Source organism: Apodemus sylvaticus, chromosome 5 (genome assembly GCF_947179515.1).
Source record: "Apodemus sylvaticus chromosome 5, mApoSyl1.1, whole genome shotgun sequence".
NCBI lineage: Eukaryota > Metazoa > Chordata > Mammalia > Rodentia > Muridae > Apodemus > Apodemus sylvaticus.
This window is the reverse complement of record NC_067476.1, coordinates 32,618,234-32,641,625: the sequence shown is the minus strand read 5'-3', so window position 1 is coordinate 32,641,625 and position 23,392 is coordinate 32,618,234. Positions and strand designations below refer to the sequence as shown.

The 23,392-nt window shown below is 43.9% G+C and overlaps 1 protein-coding gene and 1 non-coding gene across 2 annotated transcripts in view; both read left to right on the top strand.

The window, feature by feature from the left end:
* Positions 1-552: 552 nt before the first annotated feature.
* The window catches only part of Stam2 (signal transducing adaptor molecule 2), a 47,785-nt gene continuing 24,945 nt past the window's right edge, over positions 553-23,392 (top strand). Inside the window, exons 1-2 of the mRNA XM_052182481.1 lie at positions 553-911; positions 22,765-22,849. Of these exons, the coding sequence (XP_052038441.1) occupies positions 872-911; positions 22,765-22,849 (125 nt within the window). The 5' untranslated portion in view covers positions 553-871. The remainder of the gene's footprint in view (positions 912-22,764; positions 22,850-23,392) is intronic.
* On the top strand, positions 8,000-8,106 carry LOC127686477 (U6 spliceosomal RNA). Its single transcript, XR_007978109.1, has one exon. It is a non-coding gene; the product is annotated as a U6 spliceosomal RNA (small nuclear RNA).

The following is a 23,392-nucleotide window of genomic DNA, read 5'->3' as shown; positions in this document are numbered from 1 at the left end:
ACGGAAGCCAGAAGAGGGTGTCAGGTTCCCTGGAACTAGGCATTACAGGTTTCTTTAAACTTTGCCTCCGCGAGGATACGAAAACCTAAGCAGCAAGTGCTCTTAATTGCTGAGCCAACTCTCTCCAGCCCCTTCACTCGTTTTCATATTCCATGGTCCAAACTGTGTTTTATGCAGGAGAAATGAGAAGCAAAGAGTGTTTCCACAACCGCTTTCCAGGGTGACTCTTTAGGCTAGTATCACCGAAGGATCCTCTGAGCATCAGCAACTGGGGCGGCAAATCTCTGTGCCTTTCATAGGGCAGCAGCTCTGTTTCCATAGTAACCACGACGCGGAGCGGGCGCGGGGTCCGAGTGGCAAGACCTGACCTGGTACCCGGGAAGTACTCGGGTAAGAGAAGAGTTGTTGTCATAGCCTGGGGCGGAGGAAACGACATTCCGGAGCATCGCACCCGACCTCGCCTCTCTGGACCGGCAAGCTCTCCGGCTCTCGGGCAACTCCAGCTGCCACAACTTCCGGCCCCGAAGCCCCTCCCCCCCGCTCCCTGGCTCTCTCGGGTCCTCACTGCGGAAAGGTGACTGTGGCGGCTGCCGTGCCTGATCAGGCGTCGGGCCAAGGGCCGCCTCGTCTTTGGGACAGCAGAGAGGCCATTACAGGGTGACAGGGCTCAGCCAAGCGTCGTGTGGGCCCGCCGGCGGGGCTGGAGCAGCGGCGGCCGGGTGCGGGGCACGCAGGCGCGCGCGGGGCAGGCACGGCGGCGGAAGTGAAGGCACGGATCGGCCAAGCCGTCTAGGAAGCCGCGGCGGGTCGCCCAGTCGGGGCAGTCGGAGCCCCGCCAGACCGTCGGGATTCGGCTCCGGTTGCCGGCGCGATGCCTCTGTTCGCTGCCAACCCGTTCGAGCAGGATGTGGGTGAGTGCGGTGCCCTGCGCGCTGGGTGCAGGAGAAAGTGGGCGTCGGCCCGGGTGCCTAGAAACCCGGGCAGAGAGCGAAGGGGCGGCGCCGCTCTCGACGGCGGGGGGCAGCCTCGGTGCGTCTCCGGCTGGGCCAGCTCCTGCCTGCCCGAGATGGGAGTACCTAGCAGGGTTGTTCTGTCACCCAAAACAGAGGGAAAAGCCCGGTTCGTTGGAGGCTTAAGTTGCTGATACAAACTTCCTTCTTTTTCCCGAGCTCGTTAACACCCTTTCCCTTTGGAAAATAGTGCCGTAGTGGACACCCTGTTTGCCGCCTAGGGCAGTCTCGAACTAGAGACCTGGACTTACCAGGTTTAACTTGCATCGCTTTCGTAGGCACACATCTAAGCCCTGGGTGGTTGCAGTTTCAGTATTTATTGACAGTTTTGAAGGTGCTGCGAGAGCCAGGCTCAGAGAATGAAAACTCCCAGGATCTTTAAATAGGGATGTTTGTTGGGGTCAAAGTTTACTCTGGTAGCGCATGTCTTTCAGAATGAGAAAAAAAGGGTACAGCTTAAGCAAAATATAAACAATAAAAACACAGCCTAACATCATTTTTTGTAGTAGTCGTTAACTGGCTCCTAGCGAGGTTTTAGGGTTTAGAAATGTAAAATGCCACCAGTTTGTTCAAGTTAAAATTTCTCTTCACTTAAGACTAGAAAGTGCTTTATCTGGTTACAAATCTCAAAAATCATGCTCAAATCAAGTGAGTGTCTAATTATATAGGAAGCATGTTGAGGCTTAGTCACTGTTTAAGGAATAATTAATTGTTCTTTGGTAACAATACTTATGTGAGACATTGCACTTTTTAATTGTTATTGGATTAATCGAGACAGAGTTGGAATCTCTATATAATCTAGGCTGGCTTCAAATTCCTAAAACCTCAGTCTTCGTATGGAGAATTGTGGGATGTCAGGTCTGGATGGGCCTCCTCACTGATTGAGACCTGTGCTTCTTACAGTGACTGTAAACACTTTGATTTTGCTCTAATGAAATATGTGTGAAAAAGGCCAAATAGAAGAGGTTAGTTTTTCATTATTAGTTTGTTATTTATTTAAATAGAAGAGGTTATTTTTTCTTTATTAGTTTGTTATTTATGTAAATAGAAGAGGTTTTTTTTCTTTATTTGTTATTTGCGTGCATGGGCATTTTGCCTACGTGTTATATTTGTCACATGTATTATGCCTCAGGAGGCCAGAAGACAGTGTCAGATGACAGGTACCTGCCACTGGAGTTACAGCTGTGAGCCACCGTGTGGGTGCTGGGAGGATGGGGGGCGGGGGGGGGGGGGGGACAACAGGGAGTGTTGTTAAACTGAGCCATCTCTCCAGTCCAAGACAGATTATTTAAAATATAAAACCTGTAAACTTTTTTTATTATTTTATTTTTTAGAGAATGGAGTTCTCTGTGTAGTCCTGGCTGCCCTTGAACTCAGGAGTAGATCAGGCTGGCCTTGAATTCAGAGATCTACCTGCCTTTGCCTCCCAGGTGTTGGGGTTAAAGGTGTGTGCCACCACACCTAGCTTAAAACCTGTAAACTCTTTCTTCAAAAAAAAATTTCCTAGGAGCCTGCTGTTTTCAAATCGAAAACTCTTTTTGATAGCAATATTATGAGTTGCTCTGCCTGGCTTAGTTTTCTTCACTTTCTCCTCAGTAGGTTCTGAAATCTTTGCATCACAGCTTAGTGTAGTTTTCTTAGGTTCTGATCTTCAGACATAAACAACGAACAACAACAACAAAAACCCAATGTAGACCATTATTTCATGAGCTATGAAACTGGTTGAGGCCACTTAGACGAATGCAACTAGAAAAAAAAAAAAGGAACGAAATTCTGAGGAGCTCAGATTGCTCTGAAACAGGTATCAGGAAATTATATGTTGTATTTTTCAGACCTTAAGGACTCTTAAGGGTTAAAGGATTCTGAAAGGGTTAAATAATATAAAGCAAGTCATTAGCTGACTGAGCATTTTACAGCAATATTACATGTCGGTTTTTTTTTTCCAGAATTATCTTTATTAGTGTAGTATGTGTGCGTTAACTGTGTTCACTCTCCAGTCAACAGAAATGCATGGGATGATTACTGTGGATCAGGCATTGTATTGTGCTCTACAGAGCAAAACTTAACACATATACTGAATTCTTGGCTTGCAAGACACTCAGGTCTAAGGAAGGACATATGCTCAGTAGATGGTTGTACTGTTAATATAGCTTGATAGATACTGGGAAGATAGAGAAGATGGTATCTATCCCCCCTTTTGCCTAAAGTTACCGATCGTCTCTGAGGGCAAGACAAGCAACAGTGTCAGGTAGGTAGGCAGTTCCCAAGGTAAAGGTCACCATTGTCTCCCCACCCCCCACCCCCAGTCAGCACTGCTTCAGTAGGAAGCAGCCACGTCTTACACTGTGTACAACAGAGCACACACTGGAGGCTTCCAAGGAGAGAAAGTAAACATGGAAGACTTGGGGGGGCGGGAAGATGGAGCGGCTGACATTAGAAGGGGACGGCACTGGTATGCCATGTCGTCGACCTGACCCCCTTCCCTCTTGTAGCCACCGCCAGAGAGGCAGCTGCCAAAGTGAAGATCAGTCCCTTTGTGACGTCCAACTGCAGCAGCCCGTGAGAGGCACTTCGGTGCGCCTTCTCACATTCGGAGGAAGCTCGTGTTTCCTCTGGTTTCCAAAGAGCCGAGACGGAAGGATAATGCGTGGTCTGTTCACAGTGGAAGGGATGATGGAGTTCAGGTCACGCGAGGACAGTGCAAAGGTCAGCCGATTGGCAGAGTGGTCCAGGTGTGCAGGAAGATGCATGAATCTCCTCCGATGAATGGGAGAAAAGGCTGATGGCACAGCTGTCCATGTGAGCATCCACCCTGCAAGGTGATTGTCACCAAGGCAAAGCTGGAAAAAAGTCTGCAGAAATATAAATCAGAAACAAAAATCCTGCAGCGGAAAGCCAAGTCTAGCCAATAGGAAAGGAGAAAGCCAAATACAGGGAAGAAAATATTGAAAAGATGCAGGGGTAGAGGAACGTCATGTACAGCTTACTTTAAAGACGGCTTAAATAGGCAGGGCGGGTGTGCGCTGTGTGCTTAGATCAGTGCCAGGCTTGTTACCTTCAGTGCAGAGTCATCGCTTGGCTGCTTTATGCCCCAAGCCCACTCCCTCTTGCTCAAGCCAGGCACTTTTTTGTCTAGTAGTCTGTGCTCTGGGCTGTTTATCACTCATTGCTAAATGTTGTCCTATTTTCAAAATTTATGTATTATTGCATGTTTGGATGTATATGTGCCACGGGGAACCTGTGGCAGAGGGCGCTCCCTTGTTGAGGCAGAGTCTCTTGTTTCTACCGTCCTGTGCTCTCCTAGCTAGCCAGTGAGCTTCTGAGTTCCTGGGACAATTTTCCAAAGGAGTGCTGGGTTGAGTACACTGCATCTGGTCCTCAGGTGTGCGAGGCGACTCTTTTTATCTGCTGAACCAGCCCTCTGGTCATTGTTTTATTTTATTTTTGAGATGGGGTCATAGTGTGTGTCTTGGTCTGCCCTGGATTGAACGCGAGATCTTGCCTTAGCTTTCTGAATCCTGGGTACTTGGGTATACGCCATCATGTCTAACTATTTGTCTTTTCATTTGCCATCTCTACCCACTCTTTTGTTTTGTTTTGTTTTGTTTTTTTGTTTTTCGAGACAGGGTTTCTCTGTGTAGCCCTGGCTGTCCTGGAACTCACTCTGTAGACCAGGCTGGCCTCAAACTCAGAAATCTCCCTGCCTCTGCCTCCCAGGTGCTGGGATCAAAGGCATGCGCCACCACTGCCTGGCTTTGTCTCCACCCATTCTTAAAGATATATGTGTTTGTACCCCAGAAAGCTGGATTTTAATCTTACTCCAGAAAAGTGTCTTCCAAGAAGGTGGGCTGATATGTGAATATCCCTCTCTTTGCTTTGGTTGCTACAAGACCTTGACAAAAGTAACTTAGCGCTTTCAATCAATCTTATTCCAACAAAAATTAACAAGGTTCCTCGATGTAAAGATAGAAGCATTCTAATAATAAAAATGGATTTTGTGCAGTCACAACAGTCACCTAATTTAGCCCTTGAACATATATGGTTGTTATAATCTTTAATTTTTAAAAAGTTTTGGTTATGAATGCACATGGTTTTATGTATGTATGTATGTATGTATGTATGTATTTATTTATTTATTTGTTGGTAATATAATTTTTCCTCCATACCTTGTTTTGCTTGCATGGTTCCAGAAATGCTAGTACTTTCAGATAGTTTGAAAGTTTAATTAATATCTTTGATGTTTTCTTTAAAATGTGAGCTACTTTGAGCATAATGTATAAAACACAACAACTGCCAGCCAGCTCTGTCAGTTCCTAATACCATGACACGTTTGATCTTTTTAAAGAAGAAAACATTCAAGATACTGTTGAGTATATTCCTGGCAGCTGTCTCTTTCACTCTTCTTCCTTCACAGAGTTCAACACTTTCCAAAAGAAAGTTCTGTTTGATAAACATGTACATTATATAATATAGAAGTACACTATATACTTTTTTGTGTGTATTCAAATTTCATAAGAGTACTTTTTGCCTGCATCTTTTGTCATAGGCATTTTTTACATTTTTACATTTTGGGGGCATCGGCTATATGATAGTCTTCTGTATGATGACACCACACTTTTATGTAGTCTCCTACATATGGGCATGCTTATAATTTGAAATTAAGGCCGGAGTTGAAATGAAGGTTTTCTACACGTGAGCAGGTTATAGTAGCAGTGTTTGATTTATCACACTTTGCTTTCTTGTTTAAATAAAGACCTTAAGATGGGCATGCAGTGCATGTCTGTGATACCAGCCCTTGGGAGGCAGAGGCTGGAAGATCACTAATGTGAGGGCAGCGTGGTCTATATAGGAAGTATGGCACCAACTAAAGGTACATGGTGACCTCTGTCTTTAAAACAAACAAGGAAGACCTGTAGAGGCATCCTTTTTATCATTAAGAATAGACTTGGCAGGTGTGTGATGTAGAATGTCACACCCTGGCTAAGGGGCAACCCCTAGCTCCAGCCATTGGCCGTCTGTACACCAAAATAAAACTTAAGGGTTTGTTTCCTCTTTTCTTTCTTTCCTATTTTATTTGCCTTCTTTCTTTGTCCTTCTCCTTTCCTTTCTGCTGTGGATCTGACAGTCTCTCGTGTGCCAGAAAAGCTCTCTCCCACTTCACTACATCCCTGCCCTCTTTCCTCTGTTGCCTGCTGTCCCCAATTCTGACATCTGCTTAAAGAGATGGTGTCTCTCTCTTCCAAAACTCCTGAGCTCAAGGGATCCTCCTGCCTCACCCTCCCAGGTAAGCTGGAGGCAAGAGCCACTAATGATTTTTCAATGTATTTCCAGTTACAATGTGGTTTTGGATAGCCAGGCCACCCTCAGAGACAGGCTGCCCTCAGAGACAGGCTGCCCTCAGAGACAGGCTGCCCTCAGAGACAGGCTGCCCTCAGAGACAGGCTGCCTTCAGAGACAGGCTGCTCTCAGAGACAGACTGCCCTCAGAGACAGGCTGCCTTCAGAGACAGGCTGCCTTCAGAGACAGGCTGCCTTCAGAGACAGGCCGCCCTCTGAGACAGGCTGCCCTCAGAGACAGGCTGCCCTCAGAGCCTCCTTGCTGCTCTTGAACTTGGAACACACCTATATCAGATTCTCCAGCGCAAGGAGTACACTATTCAGTTGCAGTCTTTTAAAAATGTATAGTTTATACATTTCTAATCGTGTGTATTTGTGTGGGTCTGTGTGTGGATTGGTGCACTTGAGGACCTGTGCTCTCAGAGGCAAGAAGACAGCGTTGGATCAGCCTTGGTGCTGCAGTTACAGCAGTTGCAGTCCTGGATGCTGGGAACTGAACTCTAGTCCTCTGTTAGAGTAGTGTACTTTCTTTTTCTTTGGTTTTTTTGATTTGGTTTTTTTCGAGACAGGGTTTCTCTGTATAGCCCTGGCTGTCCTGGAACTTATTCTGTAGACCAGGCTGGCCTCGAACTCAGAAATCCACCTGCCTCTGCCTCCCAAGTGCTGGGATTAAAGGCGTGCGCCACCACCGCCCTGCTACTTTCTTTTTCTTATTTGTTTGCCTGTTTGAATTTCACATTGCCGGTGGCATCTTCAGATCACCCAGGCATTGTAAATATTGCTTCCATCTCGTAAAGCACCCTTAGCGTTTCCTTAATGGATTTGTAATTCCAGTGCTGGACAGACAAGCACCTGTGTCCCGTGCTATCCTGTGGAGACAGCTCTTTAGTGTAGAGACCTTTCAGCCAGCACTGTTAGTTTCAGAGGGCCTTCATTTGGTTTGCAGTTGAGGCAATGTGAAAATGGAGTATTCTGGAACGCAGTTGTAGTTGAGACTGACTGTTGATGCAACTCAGGTTGCTTACTCATCGGTGTGACAGTTCAGAAGGCGTGGACCTGAACTTATGACCCAGCAAGATACTGCTTCCTTAGTTAGTTAGCACAGGTATGTCCTACATTTAATGCACTGCACTACAACAAAATAAAAGGCTTGAAGGAAGCAGTGCCGATACAGGCTTCTGACGCTCTGTTCTGCTGTCTCCTTAATCCCCTGTCATTCCTGACTCATCTCACTGTGTTTTAGCCTAGGCTAGCTTTGAATTCCAGGGTCAAGTGATCTTCCTTTCCTAACTTCCTGAATGCTGGGACTCCAGGTCAATGGCAGAGCGCCTAGCATTATGGGAAGGAGGCAGCAGCAGGGTGTATTTTGAGGTAGGGGCTTACCATGTTGCTGACCTCAAACTATCTTCTTGCCAAAGCCTCCCAAGTAGCTCAGGCTATAGGCATGTACCACTGTGCCTTGCATGTTTAATATGATTTTCACTTATTTTGAGACAGGGTCTTGCAGTGTAGCCCAGGCTGACTTCAGACTCTGGCTTCTCCTGGCTAGCCCTCCTGGCTTCCAGGATTATAGATAGGTGCCACTTCAACTTTCAGTATAATGTTCAAACGAGTTAGTGACACATACTTAGGAGGCTTAAGAAGTTAACCCACGTGCTCGCTTCGGCAGCACATGTACAAAAATGGGAACGATACAGAGAAGATTAGCATGGCCCCTGTGCAAGTATGACACTCAAATTCATGAAGTGTTCCATATTTTTGAGAGTGAAGATTTCCAGCTTAAAGGGCCAGTAAATATCTTCAACAAAATTATAGAAGAAAACTTCCCTAACCTAAAGAAAGAGATGCCTATTCACATACAAGAAGCCTACAGAACTCCAAATAGATTGGACCAGAAAAGAAATTCCTCCTGTCACATAATAATCAAAACAGCAAATGCACTAAACACAGAAAGACTATTAAAAGCAGTAAGGGAAAAGGGCAAGTAACATATAAAGGCAGACCTATCAGAATTACACCAGACTTCTCACCAGAGACTATGAAAGCCAGAAGACCTCATACAAACCCTAAGAGAACACAAATGCCAGCCCAGGCTACTATACCCAGCAAAACTCTCAATCACCATAGATGGAGAAACCAAGATATTCCATGACAAAACCAAATTTATACAATATCTTCCTACAAATCCAGCCCAACAAAGGATAATAGATGGAAAACACCAACACAAGGAGGGAAACTACACCCTAGAAAAAGTAAGAAAGTAATCTTCCAACAAATCTAAAAAGAAGATATCCACACAAACATAAAAATAACATAAAGAAAAATAGGAAGCAACATCACTATTCCTTAAGAAGTTAACCCATGAGTTCAGGGTTAGCCCCAGGCTAAAATACAGCAAGATGATATGCCCCCACCAAAATTATATTGAATAAGGAGACTACAGAACCAGCAAGGTGGCTCAGCTGGTAAAGGTGTTTGCCAGCAAGCCTGGTAACCTAAGTTACATTCCTGGAATGTACCTAGTGAAAGCAGATAGCCACGTCCCTCAAATTGTCCTCTGACAAGCCCAGACCTACTGTGGTCCATGCATGCCCCTCCCCCAATGAGTATAAGTAAAGGTGAAAACTTATGTGGGGAAGCTTCTTTTGAGAACCTTCATATGTCCTGAGATGTGTTAGTGTAACTCTTATAAAACCTGGAGTATTAGAAATACTAGTAACATTTGAGGACTTGAAGTGAAGTGGGGGGTGGGGTAGGGGCAAGTGCATGAATATTCGGTGTGTATATGGGTGGGCCGTGCTCAGGTAGGCACATCAGGTATCCTGTTCCATTACTTACTCCCTTGGGTGGTCTCCACTGGAACTGTCCGGTGCCCAACAAATCCCAGCCATCTTCCTGTCCTTTTACCCCCAACATCACAGGTGCACATGTGGCCACACCCTACATCTTTTGTAGGCACTGGGCATCTGCACACAGATCTTCATCTTTCTTCAGCCCTGACTTTTCTAAAATTACTGTTTGATTAGTTCATAAATATTGCCTAATAATTAATAAACGTTCATATTTAATATAGGAAATGAAGGTCATTGTGACTGAACACAGGTCATAGACCTTTGCCCCTGTAATTTATTGATATTCTAAAATGTGCATTTACTTAATTTAAGCTCATTAATATCGGTTTCATGTCAGAAACTTGTTAGGGCCCAATGGTATGGTTTTTGCTTTCTTAGCTATTCAAGTAGCATCTCATTGTTTTATTTATCCTTGAAACTGATTATAATTTTTGCTTATTTCACATGTATGTGTATGCTCACATACACATCTACATATGTGTTTGGAAGGAAGAGATTAATGTTAAGTAACCTCAACTGTCCTTTGCCACCTTAAGCTTTGAAATGGCATCTCGGACTGTACGTAGAATGCCTTGACAGGACTATACTGGCCAGCAGGGCCTGGCTGTTCTCCCTCCTGCCTCCCAGCGATGCACTTGGCTTCTGTGTGGATGCTGAGGACTCGGGTACTTACTCTTGTATTGCAAGCAGCTTACCAGCCGAACCATGTCCCCTCCCTCGTTTCTTCGGTTTCTCAGAGAGTCTCAAGGCTGTTCTGCTGTGTAGTTGAGGCTAACCTTGAACTCTTGATGCTCCTGCCCACAGGTGCTGGCTGTAGAAATGAGCGTGTTTGTTTTCTAGGGTCCTCACCTAAGAATATTACAGAGGGCATTCTGGCAGAATTGGCCAGCCCACAGTGATTTTTCAGGAATGTAAGATCTGTCTTTGGGTTCTCTTTTGTCTTTACCCTTTTGGTAAGTGATTTAAAGAAATAAAAGGCAAGCAAATGACTTTGATTTCCGCTGATTTCTCTTTTATCTGCCAAACTCCTTAGTCTCTTGAAAAAAATGTTGGTGGTCAGTGGATGTGGAGGAGGATGGAGGCCTTTAGTGCCTGGTCTCAGGTGGCAGAGGCAGATGGATCTCTTGAATTTAAAAGTGAGTTCCAGGTCACTTTTAAACACTCATGCCATGAGTGTTACACCTTGTCTGTTGTGCATACCACAAGGAAGAGGAGAGAATACACCAGTGGGCTCTCGTGATAGCACAATCTGTTGTTCTTCCCAGCACGTAGCAGAGTCGCTGATCAATCAGGACCACCAGACAAAGACTCTGGAGCCTGATTTCCTCTGGTATTCTTAAGTAGGGGCTGAAATAGCGTTGATAAGTGCACAAGCCTCAAGCACCTGGGCCCAGTTACAGGTGTAGTCTTTACCTGTCACAACTCAGGGATTAGGGACTCTCCCAAGTGTTCCATCATTGTCAGCTGACATTAATGTATCTGTTTTGCCCAGCCAATCAAATTAATTTCTTCTTTCTGTTGTTAGAACAGGCATTATGTTTGGGGTATTATTGCTTAGAGGTGGCTGGTCAGCTAGGTAAAATGGAGTCTGAGGTCAAAATGGCAGTACTAAGACAAGTTCCTTTTGTCTGCTCCCAACAATGAGAACTTGTCTTTTAAAAGAGGTGATAGTGTGACAACTGAAAGGAAGAGCAGCAAAGCGAGGAGTGTGTGTCACTCGTGTGCAGCAAGCCCAGGGGTCTGCCTACCTCCACTTCCCCAGCACTCAGCAGTGGGTGTGCGTGCTGCACGTCTGAATTTAGGTCTGTGCGCGCGCGTGTGCACGTGAGCACATTGCTAAAGCGCATGACTACCACTGAGGCGTCTGCCCAGTGTCAGGAAAACTGGAGTCAGTGTGAAGAGCAAGTGGAGTTAATCATGGTGTTTTGCTGGATTCTGTGTTGTAGGATTTGTCCTATCCTGCATTTCTAGGATGTTTATGTGTAGAAAAATTGAAAAATAACTTGGGAAGAACCTGTTTGGCAATTTTGAACACAGGCTGTATGCGGAAGTCAGCTTAATGTTAGTGCTTCAGAACCAGGCATGGTGGTGCACATCCCTGATCCTAGCACTTTGGAGACAGAGGCAGGCAGGCCTTCTACGTGGCAGGTTCCTGGACAGTCAGGGTTAAATGCGGCCTTGTCTCAGACACTGCCCTACATACAGAAGGGTTTCGCTGTATAACCTAGTTGCTTTTCCATGTCTCAGAGTCTCTGTCCACAAAGTGCAGATGTTTTCTGGCTGAGGAGTGAGTGACTTAGCATATACAGTGCCGCGAAGCTGTTACTGGATTGTCACCATCTGGTCAGAGCTCTGCTATAAGTACTGTCGTCAACTTGTGGATACACAGTGCAGTTTTGTTTTTAATTTAGTTTTTAAAAAGATATGCTTTAATTGTATGTGTGCGTGAGTGCATGCATGCATACATGTTCCAGGTGGGATTATGGTTTGAGGTAGGAGAGCCGTCAGATCCCCTCTCCTAGCAACTGTATGTAGTTGTGTGCCACGGTGAGTCATCTGGCCTGGGTTCTGGGAAACAAACGCGGACCCTCTGAAGAGCAGCAAGCTCTTAACCGCTATACTGTCTCTCCAGCCCCTAAATTTAACTATAAGGACTGCGTGGTGCAGGACTGGGGATGTAACTCACGTTAGTGCTTCTTTCTTTTTTTCTTTCTTTCTTTTTTTTTTTTTTTCTGGCGTGACTGAAGCCCTGGTTTTGATCCCCAACACTGCATAAATCAGACATGGCGGCACATGCCTGTCAGGTGAGCACATTGGAGGTGGAAGCAGAGGTGCTCGTCCACAGCTACCTCATAAGGAAAGGAAAGAATTGTGTAGTCTGGAAACCTAATTATACCAAATAATCATAATAGCACAAGCATGCACCATTTAGTCATAAATCAGGAAGATACGTTTGTCTCACTATTTCAGATAATTGTAGTGAGCCGTTTGCAAGGAAAGGACATGTGTTCTTAGTGGAGGTCGGCAGCCGTGGCCTTTGTCTTTCAGTTTCCAATTCATTTCTGCTTTGGAAATAATATATTTGCATTTTCTTTTTCCTTAAAAATTTTAAGATAAAAATTATTGATTTTATTAACACATAGGAAACTTATATTTTCGGTTCAAGATTGCAGTGACTGAATGCTCCCTTTACTTTAATAAGATTAAATTAAGTGTAATGACATTGGAAGGTGGGCCTTTAGGGAAGTATTTCTCTTGTTTGGGGCTCTACTGCCTGAAAGAATTAATGCTCGTTTTTCATAGAAAAAAACAGCCCTGGGGCTGGAGAGATGGTTCAGCCACTAAGATAATTTACTACTTTTCCTGAGGTCCCAGGCTCAGTTTCCAGCATCAGTTTGGCAGCTCACAGCTGCTCTATTCCAGTTCCAGAGGATTCATTGCCTTCTTTGGGCCTCTGTGGATACCATACATGCATGTGGTTATATATAACATATGTATATGAAGGCAAAATACACATAAAGTATATCTTTAAAACAAATTCCAAAGCCTCACAGGCTGGCGCAATGGCTCGTTGGGTAAAGGTTCTTGCTCTTGAAGCTTACCAAACCGAGTTTGATCCCTGGAACTGATGTAAAGGTGGATGGAGAAAACCAGTTCTTCAGAGTTGACCTCTGACCTCTGTGTATGCACTGTAGTTCATGCATCCTGTACACACGTAACAAAAAGGAAATTCTTTAAAGGTTTCCGTGGCTTACGGGCCTGGCTTACAGTCTGGAGTATGCAGGGGGTTCATCAGCAAATGCAAGAGAGACCTGCTCAGCAAAGTGGGATTCCAGAATTGACTGAAGGCTGTTACGTGGATGCCACCCCCTTTCTCCCTGTCGTGTGTGTGTGTGTGTGTGTGTGTGTGTGTGTGTGTGTGTTTGTCTGTTCTGTCTCACACACACAGGTAAATACATAACTACGTATTTTCGAGACATTGGACATCAGGATGGACTTGCTCTCTTGGGCTTCTACCTTCTGCATGCAGAGAAGCAACAAGAAGGTGTTCTTCACATGTTCACACCTTGGACTTGGAATTCCCAGCCTCTGAGAGTGTGAGATACAAGATTCTGTTTGTTATTAGTTAATCTAATAACCTTAGTTGCTGTGTGTAGTAACACAAAATGCACTAACATTACTCTGATCAGGTCCAAAGATATTGATAAATATTTCTTTTTTGGTCAGTTTGATGTATTGAAACCGAGTGTCACTATGTGTGGTGGTTTGAATAAGAGTGGCCCCCTTAGGCTGTGCTTAGTTACCTGGGAGTAGCTCTACTTGAGAAGCATTAGAAGGATTTGGAGGTGTGTCCTTGTTGGAGGAAGTCACTGGGGTTAGACTTTGTGGTTTCTTTTCTTTTTTTGTTTTTTTTTGTTTTTGTTTTTTTTGTTGTTGTTGTTGTTGTTTTTTCCTGAACAGGTTTTCTCTATGTAGCCCTGGCTGTCCTAGAACTCACTATGTAGACCAGGCTGACCTCGAACTCAGAAATTCTCCTGCCTCTGCCTCCCAAATGCTGGGATTAAAGGCATGCGCTACCACCGCCTGGCCAACTTTACGCTTCCAGCAAAGTCCAGCCTGCAGTAGCCAGGTAGTGGTGGCATACACCTCTAATCCCAGCACTTGAGGGGCAGAGGCAGACAGGTCTCTGTGAGTTTGAGCTTAGAGGCCAGCCTGGTTTCCAACAATCAAGCTTCATAGTGAAGTCCTTTCTTAAAAAAAAAAAAACAACCAGCCAACCAACCAGCCTGGTCTACAGAGTGAGTTCCTAGACGACCAAGGCTTCATAGTGAAGTCCTGTTTAAAAACCCAGCCAGCCTGCCCGCCAGCCAGCCAACCAACCAACCAAAATGCTTCATAGTGAAGTCCTGTCTAAAAAAACCAACCAACCAACCAACCGACCAACAAATAAATAATAAATAAAGCCCACACCAGAAGCCCCTACTCTACCTGTGGATCATGGTCTCAGTTCTGCCCCAGTACCTGCCTGCATGCTACCGTGCTTCCCACTTTGATGATAATAGACTAACCCTCTGAAACTAAGCAAGCCCCCAGTTAAATGCTTTCTTTCATAAGCATTGCCTTGGTCATGGTGTCTCTTTGCAGCAGTACAACAGTGACTAAGAACAAGTTGGTACCAGTACTGTGATAGCTTGACCATGCTGCTTGTTGTGGACTTTGGGACTCTGGAGTAGAAAAGCGGTTAAATGCTGTAAGTGGGGTTTAGGGGGCTATACTAGTAGAAGCACGGTGCTAAGAGCGGTGTGACTGATGACAGACCAGCTACATGAGTCAGTGGCCTAGATACCATCCTTGGGACAGCTGGGCAAAGAATGAGGCTGCTTTTTGCTCTTGTCTAAAAGATATGCCAGAGGCTTATTGAAGAGTTTTGGATTAATCGTGTTAGCAGAGGAGATTTTAAAGACAGCCTTGTATTGACTTAGTCATGGGGTTGCTAGTAATCACTCTGATGCAGATCTATAAAGAAAAGGAGCCAGCTCGACAAACAGAAATGCAAAATGTAAAGTTTGAGGAGAAAAGGACCACCAGGAAGTGCAATGGAGCTAAGTTCTGTGCTCTGGGAGTTTATGTTTAGAGAAAAGCTTGGGGGGCTGGAGAGATGGCTCAGGGGTTAAGAGCATTGACCTCTCTTCCGAAGGTCCAGAGTTCAAATTCCAGCAACCACATGGTGGCTCACAACCATCTGTAATGAGATCTGATGCCCTTTTCTGGGGTGTCTGAAGACAGCTACAGTGTACTTACATATAATAAATAAATCTTTAAAAAAAAAAAAAAGAAAAGCTTGTTGCTAAATGAAATAGAGTGGTCCCTTCAGCCTAAGACCCCACCCAGTTAAGCCTCCAACTTGTCCTAAGGAATTGAAGATAAGCTTAACCCGTGGAGGAAACCATCCATAGCAGAAAGCTGACTCGGATATAATCGAAGAGAAGTCCAAGATCCAACCCCAGCAAGCAGGAGAGCTTGTCAGGGACTAGTGTAGCTGGCTGGAACTTGCTATGTAGTCCTGGCTGGCCTGGGGCTCAGCAGTCCAGTCAGTGTTTGCCTTGTGCTGGGATTAAAGATGTGTACCACCATGCCTGGCACTCATGTCTAGCATTTTAATCATGATGCAATTTTGTTGCTTTCTGTAACTGTCTTTTATCTATATAAATCCCTGCCATTATTTACCATATGATTGACGATTGTAAGGTATTTGTGATTTGGCTGTGGGTTTAGGTCCATTTGTAAAATGCTTGAGTAGCAAGCGTGTAAAGCTCTGGGTTCAATCCCCCCAGTGGTGCACAAACTGGGTGTGGTGGTATGCACCTGTGATCCTCCCACTTGGGAAGTAGGGGCAGAAAAATGAGGCTGAGGGTCATTCTTGGCCATGTAGCAGGGTTAGGGCCCGTTTAGGCTGAGACCCTTCCTCTAAGTTCATTAAGGGAGCTAACTGTGTGTACTGTGTATGGTTTCCAGTTTTAATAGTTCATACTCACTTAATGAAAGATTTAAACTATGAATTAACTTATAAGCAGTCCTTATCATTTCTTTTTAACACATTTGTATTTAATTATAATGATTTAATTTAGTAATACCTAACAATAACAATAACATAACAATAAGCCTTGTGCTACTCTGGGCAAAAAATTTAGAAGAATTTGCCGAGATTTCAGACTGCAAAACCTTTAGCTGGCACTGTAAGGGTTCTCTTCCCTGCCCTGCAGCCCCACCTTCATTTGTTTCTGCACTGAACTCACATGCATCTCCCTGCCTCTGCCTGTAGTGTTTTAAGTTGTTCCTTTTCTGCCTGTAGTGTTTTAAGTTGTTTATTTTCTGCCTGTAGTGTTTTAAGTTGTTTATTTTCTGCCTGTAGTGTTTTAAGTTGTTCATTTTCTGCCTGTAGTGTTTTAAGTTGTTCATTTTCTGCCTGTAGTGTTTTAAGTTGTTCATTTTCTGCCTGTAGTGTTTTAAGTTGTTTATTTTCTGCCTGTAGTGTTTTAAGTTGTTTATTTTCTGCCTGTAGTGTTTTAAGTTGTTCATTTTCTGCCTATAGTGTTTTAAGTTGTTTATTTTCTGCCTGTAGTGTTTTAAGTTGTTCATTTTCTGCCTATAGTGTTTTAAGTTGTTTATTTTCTGCCTGTAGTGTTTTAAGTTGTTTATTTTCTGCCTGTAGTGTTTTAAGTTGTTTATTTTCTGCCTGTAGTGTTTTAAGTTGTTTATTTTCTGCCTGTAGTGTTTTAAGTTGTTCATTTTCTGCCTGTAGTGTTTTAAGTTGTTCATTTTCTGTCAGTGTTCCACAGTACGCTTTAAAGCCAAACACAGCTGAGGCTGATTATTTGCTTGTTTAAAAAATATTATAACTCCCATTCTTATTTCCTAAACCTGTATTTGCATTACTATATCTGCTTTCTAGGTCTGAGGGCTTTGTTGTTTGTTTGTTTGGTACGGCTTGCACTTGACGGTAGGGCCTCACGTGTGCTGGGCAAATGCTCTACCACTGAGCTATAGTCCCAGCCCTTGTAAGATTTCCAGTTGATACACTTTACTTTTTACTTAAGAAATTCCATTTTTTAAAGGATTTATTTATTTATTTTATGTATACTATAGTTGTCTTCAGACACCAGAAGAGGGCATCAGATCCCATTACAGATGTTGTGAGCCACCATGTGGTTGCTGGGAATTGAACTCAGGACGTTTGGAAGAGCAGTCAGTGCTCTTAACCACTGAGCTATCTCTCCAGCCCAAGAAATTCCATTTCTTATAGTCCCTGGATCCTGCCAGACACATGCTTTATTATGGTCACCTTTGCTTTCCGTCCTTAGAGATGCCTATAATAACTACTTCTCTGAATTGCGCTAGCATCTCCTTGAACCAACTTTAGCTGCATCTGTGGAGTAAGCATCATGGATGTGGTACTTTTTAATATTATGCTAGATATTGTGTTTACTCTTTGTTCTGTCTAGCAGTTACATTAATGAATAATCTTGAAAGTCCTGTTAGCTTGGTCATTATTTTGATTTTTATACATTCTAAAGGTCTGTTTTAAGATCTGCCCTTTGGGGCTTCCATCTGAATGTCTGAAATGGTCTCTTCCCTGTTTGTTAATCTGTGTAGGCTTCCGTAGCAGTGCCATAGTCTGGGTGGCTTACATAGCAGAAATTATTTTCTCAGTTCTGGGGACATACACGGTCACAGGGCCAGTAGGGTTGGTGTCTGGTGAGAGCTGTCCTTGGGTTGCAGACAGCTCCTTTTAGCTCTTGGAGTGACTATCCATAAGAGGACACTTAACTGTAGCACCAGGGCCCCATCCTATGACTTCAGTTAGCTGCATTAGCGGCCCCATCTCCCATCCTGCCGTCCTGGGCTTAAGGCTTCAGCATTCAGATTTTGGGAGTGACTTGGCCCTCAGTTTTAAAGGCAGGCCAGTGCAGTACATTAAAACCTGTACTAGATCTCTACTGCATGTCATGGACTATCACCTCACCTGCGCCCAGCCAAGCCTCCCTGAGCACCTGTGCCTTTGGTGCCTTGTCTCTTGACTTCTCCACTTGGGCTAGTCTTGGCCTAGCATTTCCATGTAGAAAGTTGGGGGCCATCATTTCTCTGCCTTCAAAGACCCCAGAGCTGCCCAGCCTGTTCCTCACTTTCCACAGTAGTTGCCTCATACATTCTGTCCTACTTACAGCTGGTTTTGAAAGAACAACAAATTAATGCAAGATTCTCCGTCCTGCATGGAAGCCAAAGACTAGTCACAAAGTTCTCATTTGCAAACAGGAGGAGGAGCTTTAATGATTTCTTGGCAAAGCTCTGGTTTTATGCAGTTCGAGTTCTATTACTGATACAGCCTGTTGTATTAAAAGTTTTATGGGTAGACTTGGATGCTTTTCAAAGCCGTGCTGTGAACATAATGGACCATGTAGAGGAGACTTTTTGTTCCTTGTAGGTACTGAAGGAGTGAGTCTAAGGATATTGTTAGAGACTTTCTGAACTGTTTCGTGGTGTATTTGAGGTTCTCTCTATACAGTAATCAAAGCCTAGTGATGCAGTGTTGTGACTTACACCCACCACACTCTGGAAGTTTCACAGTTAGGCCCCAGGCGGGCTTTTGGAGCTCTGTCCCCTCTCTGCTTTTGACACTGGGTAACTGTGAGATGCAGTTCCAGTACTGGGCAGAGTGACGTGCTGTAAAAGAAAGGGCCTTAATTATAATATTTAAACTTTTCCAGGAATTTAAATATTCCTAAGTACATAATTTAACTGTTACTTCGTTCACTTGAAAAATGAAGTCCTTTTTGGAAGGCCATTATAAAGTCTTCACATTTTAAACATTCTTAAGAGAATAATTGTGAGCCCTATATTTATACAGAGTAAACTAGGGTTGATGGGATATTCAAATCGGAATACTTCCATTTTCTGTGGGACTCAAATCAAGTAAAGAGTATTTTCTTTCTGTATTTTTGTATTATTGGTAGGTTTTTGGGATTACCAGAATAGACTCTGTACCTGTTTATATTATGTAGCCAAAACTGAAAAAAATAATCATGAAAAGTTGTGTTCTAGCAGAAGTAGTTAGAAGATCCAAGATTAGGCCTGACAGACTGGTTGATGGAGCACTGTTTGTGTATTGGACATAGGTGTAGTCAACAAGGTTGGTAGTGAAGGGGCTAACATTTCAGGTTGGTGGGGAAGGACAGGTCCTTTTGTTGCTTGTTTTTTGAGACAGGGTTTCTCTGTATAGTGCTGACTTAGAACAGGTTGGACTTGAGCTCAGATACCCTCCTGCCTCCGTCTCCAGAGTCCTAGGGTTCAAGATGTGAGTTACCATGCCTGGCCTTGAGAAAGGACAGATTTTTTTTTCTAAAGTTTTTATTGATTTACCTTGTGTATATGAATATTTTGTTCATATGCACATATCTGCACTGTGTATGCCTGTTGGATCCCCTGAAACGGGTTATGGATGGTTGTGGGTATGCAACAGTATGTGCCAGTATGTGGGTACTGGGAATCAAACCCAGGTCCTGGGCTAGAACAGTAAGTGCTCCTAATCACCTCACCATCTCTCCAGCCTCAGGGCAGATCTTTAAATGTTGGTACTGCTTAGTAAGTTTTGTGAAAATATTTTTCTGTTCCTGGTTTATACTATATACTAAACAAGGGTCAGATATGCATATGAATGTACATATACATCTTTAGGCTTACATATAAGAAGTGACATACATTTATTTATTTATTATATGTAAGTACACTATAGTCGTCTTTAGACACTCTAGAAGAGAGGGCGTCAGATCTCGGTTACAGATGGTTGTGGGCCACCATGTGGTTGCTGGGGTTTGAACTCAGGACCTTTGGAAGAGCAGTCAACGCTCTTAACTGCTGAGCCACCCCCTCCAGCCCTTTAATTTTGAAGTTCACACTTTATAGTGTGATATATTATAAAAAGGGAAAATAGTAGGTTCTGTCACAGCAGAGGAAGGATAAGCACAAAGCCACAATAATAGCTGTGCTTTGTTCTTTGGACCCAGAGGATAAAGCTACGCATAGGAGAAGTAAGCGCTTTGCAGCCCTCCGAGGCTTTGCCTCCTCGGGATCTGGCAAAGGCTGCTGGAGCCATAGCTCTCTGCCTGCTGCCTCTTGTTGCCACGGGGTATTGCAGTTGAAGCTCTGTGGTAGGTGCTCACGCAGTAAGACCCAGGCTCGCCTGAGATGTCACCTGGGCTGCGTTGCAGCGTGTTGCAGCCATTGCACGAGCATCACAGGATAATACAGAAGTACATCCAGCACACCATGCGTTCATTCGTGGAATGGTAGTGGTGCTTACCAAGGGCTTTCGGGACTGTTTGGTGTGCTCTACACAGCAGTTGTGAAGATCCTGCCGTGATAGTAGGAGGTGAGGGAAGAGGCAGGAGAAGAGGCAGTAAATAAGAATTATTCTCAACACAGCTACAGGATGGCCAGTGTGTGAAGTCCTACTCATCTTTTTGAGGTAGGATTTCACTATGTAGTCCAGGCTGACCTAGACTTGCTGATCCTCCTGCCTCGGCCTCCAGCGTGTTGGAGTTACATGTTCTGCCATCCTGGACAAATCTTAATCCTCCTCATTGTCATGCTGGGTTTATGTGGACGTGGAAATGAGCAGTACCCAGCTGGCATGGAGCTCCCTCTGTGGCCATGATGGTCTGGGCTTTTCCCCTTTGGCTCTAGCCTCTCAAAGGCTGGGATTCCAGGTGAGTTGGCAAGCCTGGGTTCTAGCCTTGCCTCACATCTGTTTCAGGGACTCCATGCATGGTATCTGTTGCATTCCCTCCTTCCCCGCTTCCCCGCCTCCCCTCCTGTACTTGCCCACTCTCTTGTAACTCTGCACACACATAAATACTGGTATAAGATAGGGTCCCAGAATGGGGGAATGCTGTCTGTATTATATCCCTAATGCTGTCTTAGCGTTGTTTCTGTTTTTGCCTTTTTGTGGGGAGTGGGGCAGTGAGGCGAGACTAAAGCAGGACACACAGAAAATTACACGTTGTAATTTTGAGACCAGCTAGGGCATCATAGTGAGTTTGAGATTAACCTAGACTATGTAAAGAGAACTGCCTCAAAAAGTGTCTCAAAAAACAAAGCAAAAAGCCCTTGTGTATAAATAACCATGGAAATGTACACTATTATACCTATTGTGAAAAACTTTGAAAGTTAACATTGCCATATGGCCCAGGGGTTTTGTTAACCACATGTCAAAGAGGAATGCAAACATGTATCAACCTAAGACGCACACATGAATGTTGATTGCAAAAATCATTATTTCTGTTAACCAAAAAAGCAAATTCAATAAACTGATGAGAAGAATAGAATTGGTATATCTGTTCAATAGAGTGTCAGCTCAGCTATGACAGGGATAAACTGGAAAACATCATACTAAACAACAGAAACTTTTAGGATTGTACTTGTGTGAAAAGACAAACTAGGTAACTGACAGGAACTTGACACGGGAAGAGATGGAGGTATCTGTCCTGAGAACAGATTTCTTCAGGGTTTTTGTTTGATTTATTTTTAAGGACTTAAAAAAATTGTGTGTGTGTGTGTGTGTGTGTGTGTGTATGGTCACTTACCTGCTATGTCTGTGCACTACTTGTGTGGTACTTAATAGGGGCCATAAAAGGGCAATGGATTCCCTGGAATTGAAGTTGAAAACAGCTGGGAGCCAGCGTGGAGTGTGGGTGCCAGGAATTGAACCTGCACTTCTGGAAGAGAAAGCAGAGCTCTTCACTGCTGAGCCACCTTACTAGCCCCCAGGACAGATTTCCTTGGAGAAAATGAAATGCTTTAAAATTAGTGTTGATAGTTACATAAGCCTATAGTTACACCAGCTATACTGCCATTCATTGCCAAATGTGTGAACTGCATTAGAATGGGAGTTACACTTCTATAAAGATACTTTAAACCTTTATGCAGGTATGGCAAGGCCTTCAGTTCTTAGCTTCCCTTCCACTCAGCATTCTAGGCACAAAACAAAACAGCACAGCAGGAGACTCGCGCTGCTCTGGGCCTTCATTCATGTGTGTCGTTCTCTTATCACAGTGGAGTCTCTGTACTTAATATCTTACTCATCAGTTTCCCTCCTCGCTGGTGAGAATAGCATTTCACCGAATGTGTAATGCGCCATTGTGGGTCAGGTAGTAAAGCCCTGCAAGCTGGGTTCAGTCCCTGAGACTCACGTGGGAGAGAATGACTCCCACCTCCACCGTGAGCAGAGACATCCATGCTTACATGCGCATGGATGTGCATACACATGCATACACTCCGGATAAATGTAAAATAAAAAGAAAGATAATTATTTAATGCACATTTCTTTGATGATACATTTTAAAAACTTGTTGCAAATTATGGATGATTGCAGTTGTGATAATTAATTTTAGAAGGTATTTTTCTGGTATATCTGAGAACACTTAGTTTTAGTTCATGTTATTATAGGATACAGTTTAAAACTGAATTGAAGTTGGCCCTAGTAGCTCATGTTTGTATTCCCAGCTCTTGGTAGGATAAGACTTTTTAAAATATATATATATATAATTTTTTTTTGCTTAGTTTCATTTATTTTATGTATATGAGCATTTTGTATGCATGTATGTCCATATATTATGTGTATGCTAGGACTGGAGTTACAGACAGTTGTGAACCACCATGTGGGTGCTGGGAATTGAACCCAGGTCCTGTGCAAGAGCAGTGAGTGCTCTTACTCACCAATCCATCTCTCCAGACCAGCAGGGTGAGGCCTTTATGAGTTCCAGGCCAACTTGTGTTAGAGTTAGAGGCCCTGCCGTAAAAACCAAGCCAACCAAACAAAAAAGCCAAACCTTGAAAGCACATAAAAGAAAAACTGAAGATAGTAGAAGTGCACTCTTTTCTGAAATTCATCCTCAGTTCTCCGTCTTTATCTAGAGAAAAGGTAGATTCTTAATTGTTGGCTTTCATTGCTATCTTAATGCTTTTTAAAAGAGCTGTTGTAATTTTTATGTATGTTAATACATCTTACAGAAAAAGCCACAAATGAGTACAACACCACAGAAGACTGGAGTCTGATCATGGACATCTGTGACAGGGTTGGAAGCACTCCCAATGGGTAAGGAGCCTGCTTGGCCCGTGTCTCCATGTGAAAGGGCGTTGACATGAAGATTTTTTGGAAGCATTTCTTTACATTTGCTATGTAACTGCTTACTTAACTAGCTGTTTGGTTTAGAAGATAGAAGTAGAGAGTTCCAGAAGGCTAGGTTTTGTATTGATCTTATCCTGAGAAACAAAGACAGTGTTCACTGAAACCCTGATCTGTTCCCCCGGTGGAGCTGGCGTACGCCGTCAATCCCAGCACTCAGGAGGCAGAAGCAGGTGGATCTCTGAGTTCCAGGACAGCTAGAGCTGTACGAAGAAGCCATGTCTTAGACTGGAGAGATGGTTCAGTGGTTGAAAGCACTGCTTGCTCTTCCAGAGGTCCTGAGTTCAATTCCCAGCAACCACATGGTAGTTCATAACCATGTGTAATAAGATCTGTTGCCCTCTTCTGGTGTGTCTGAAGATAGCTTCAGTGCGCTTACATAAGTAAAATAAGAAAATTTTTTTTTTTTTTTTTTTTTTGTAAAAAGAAACCCTGTCTTGAATCCCCAGCTCC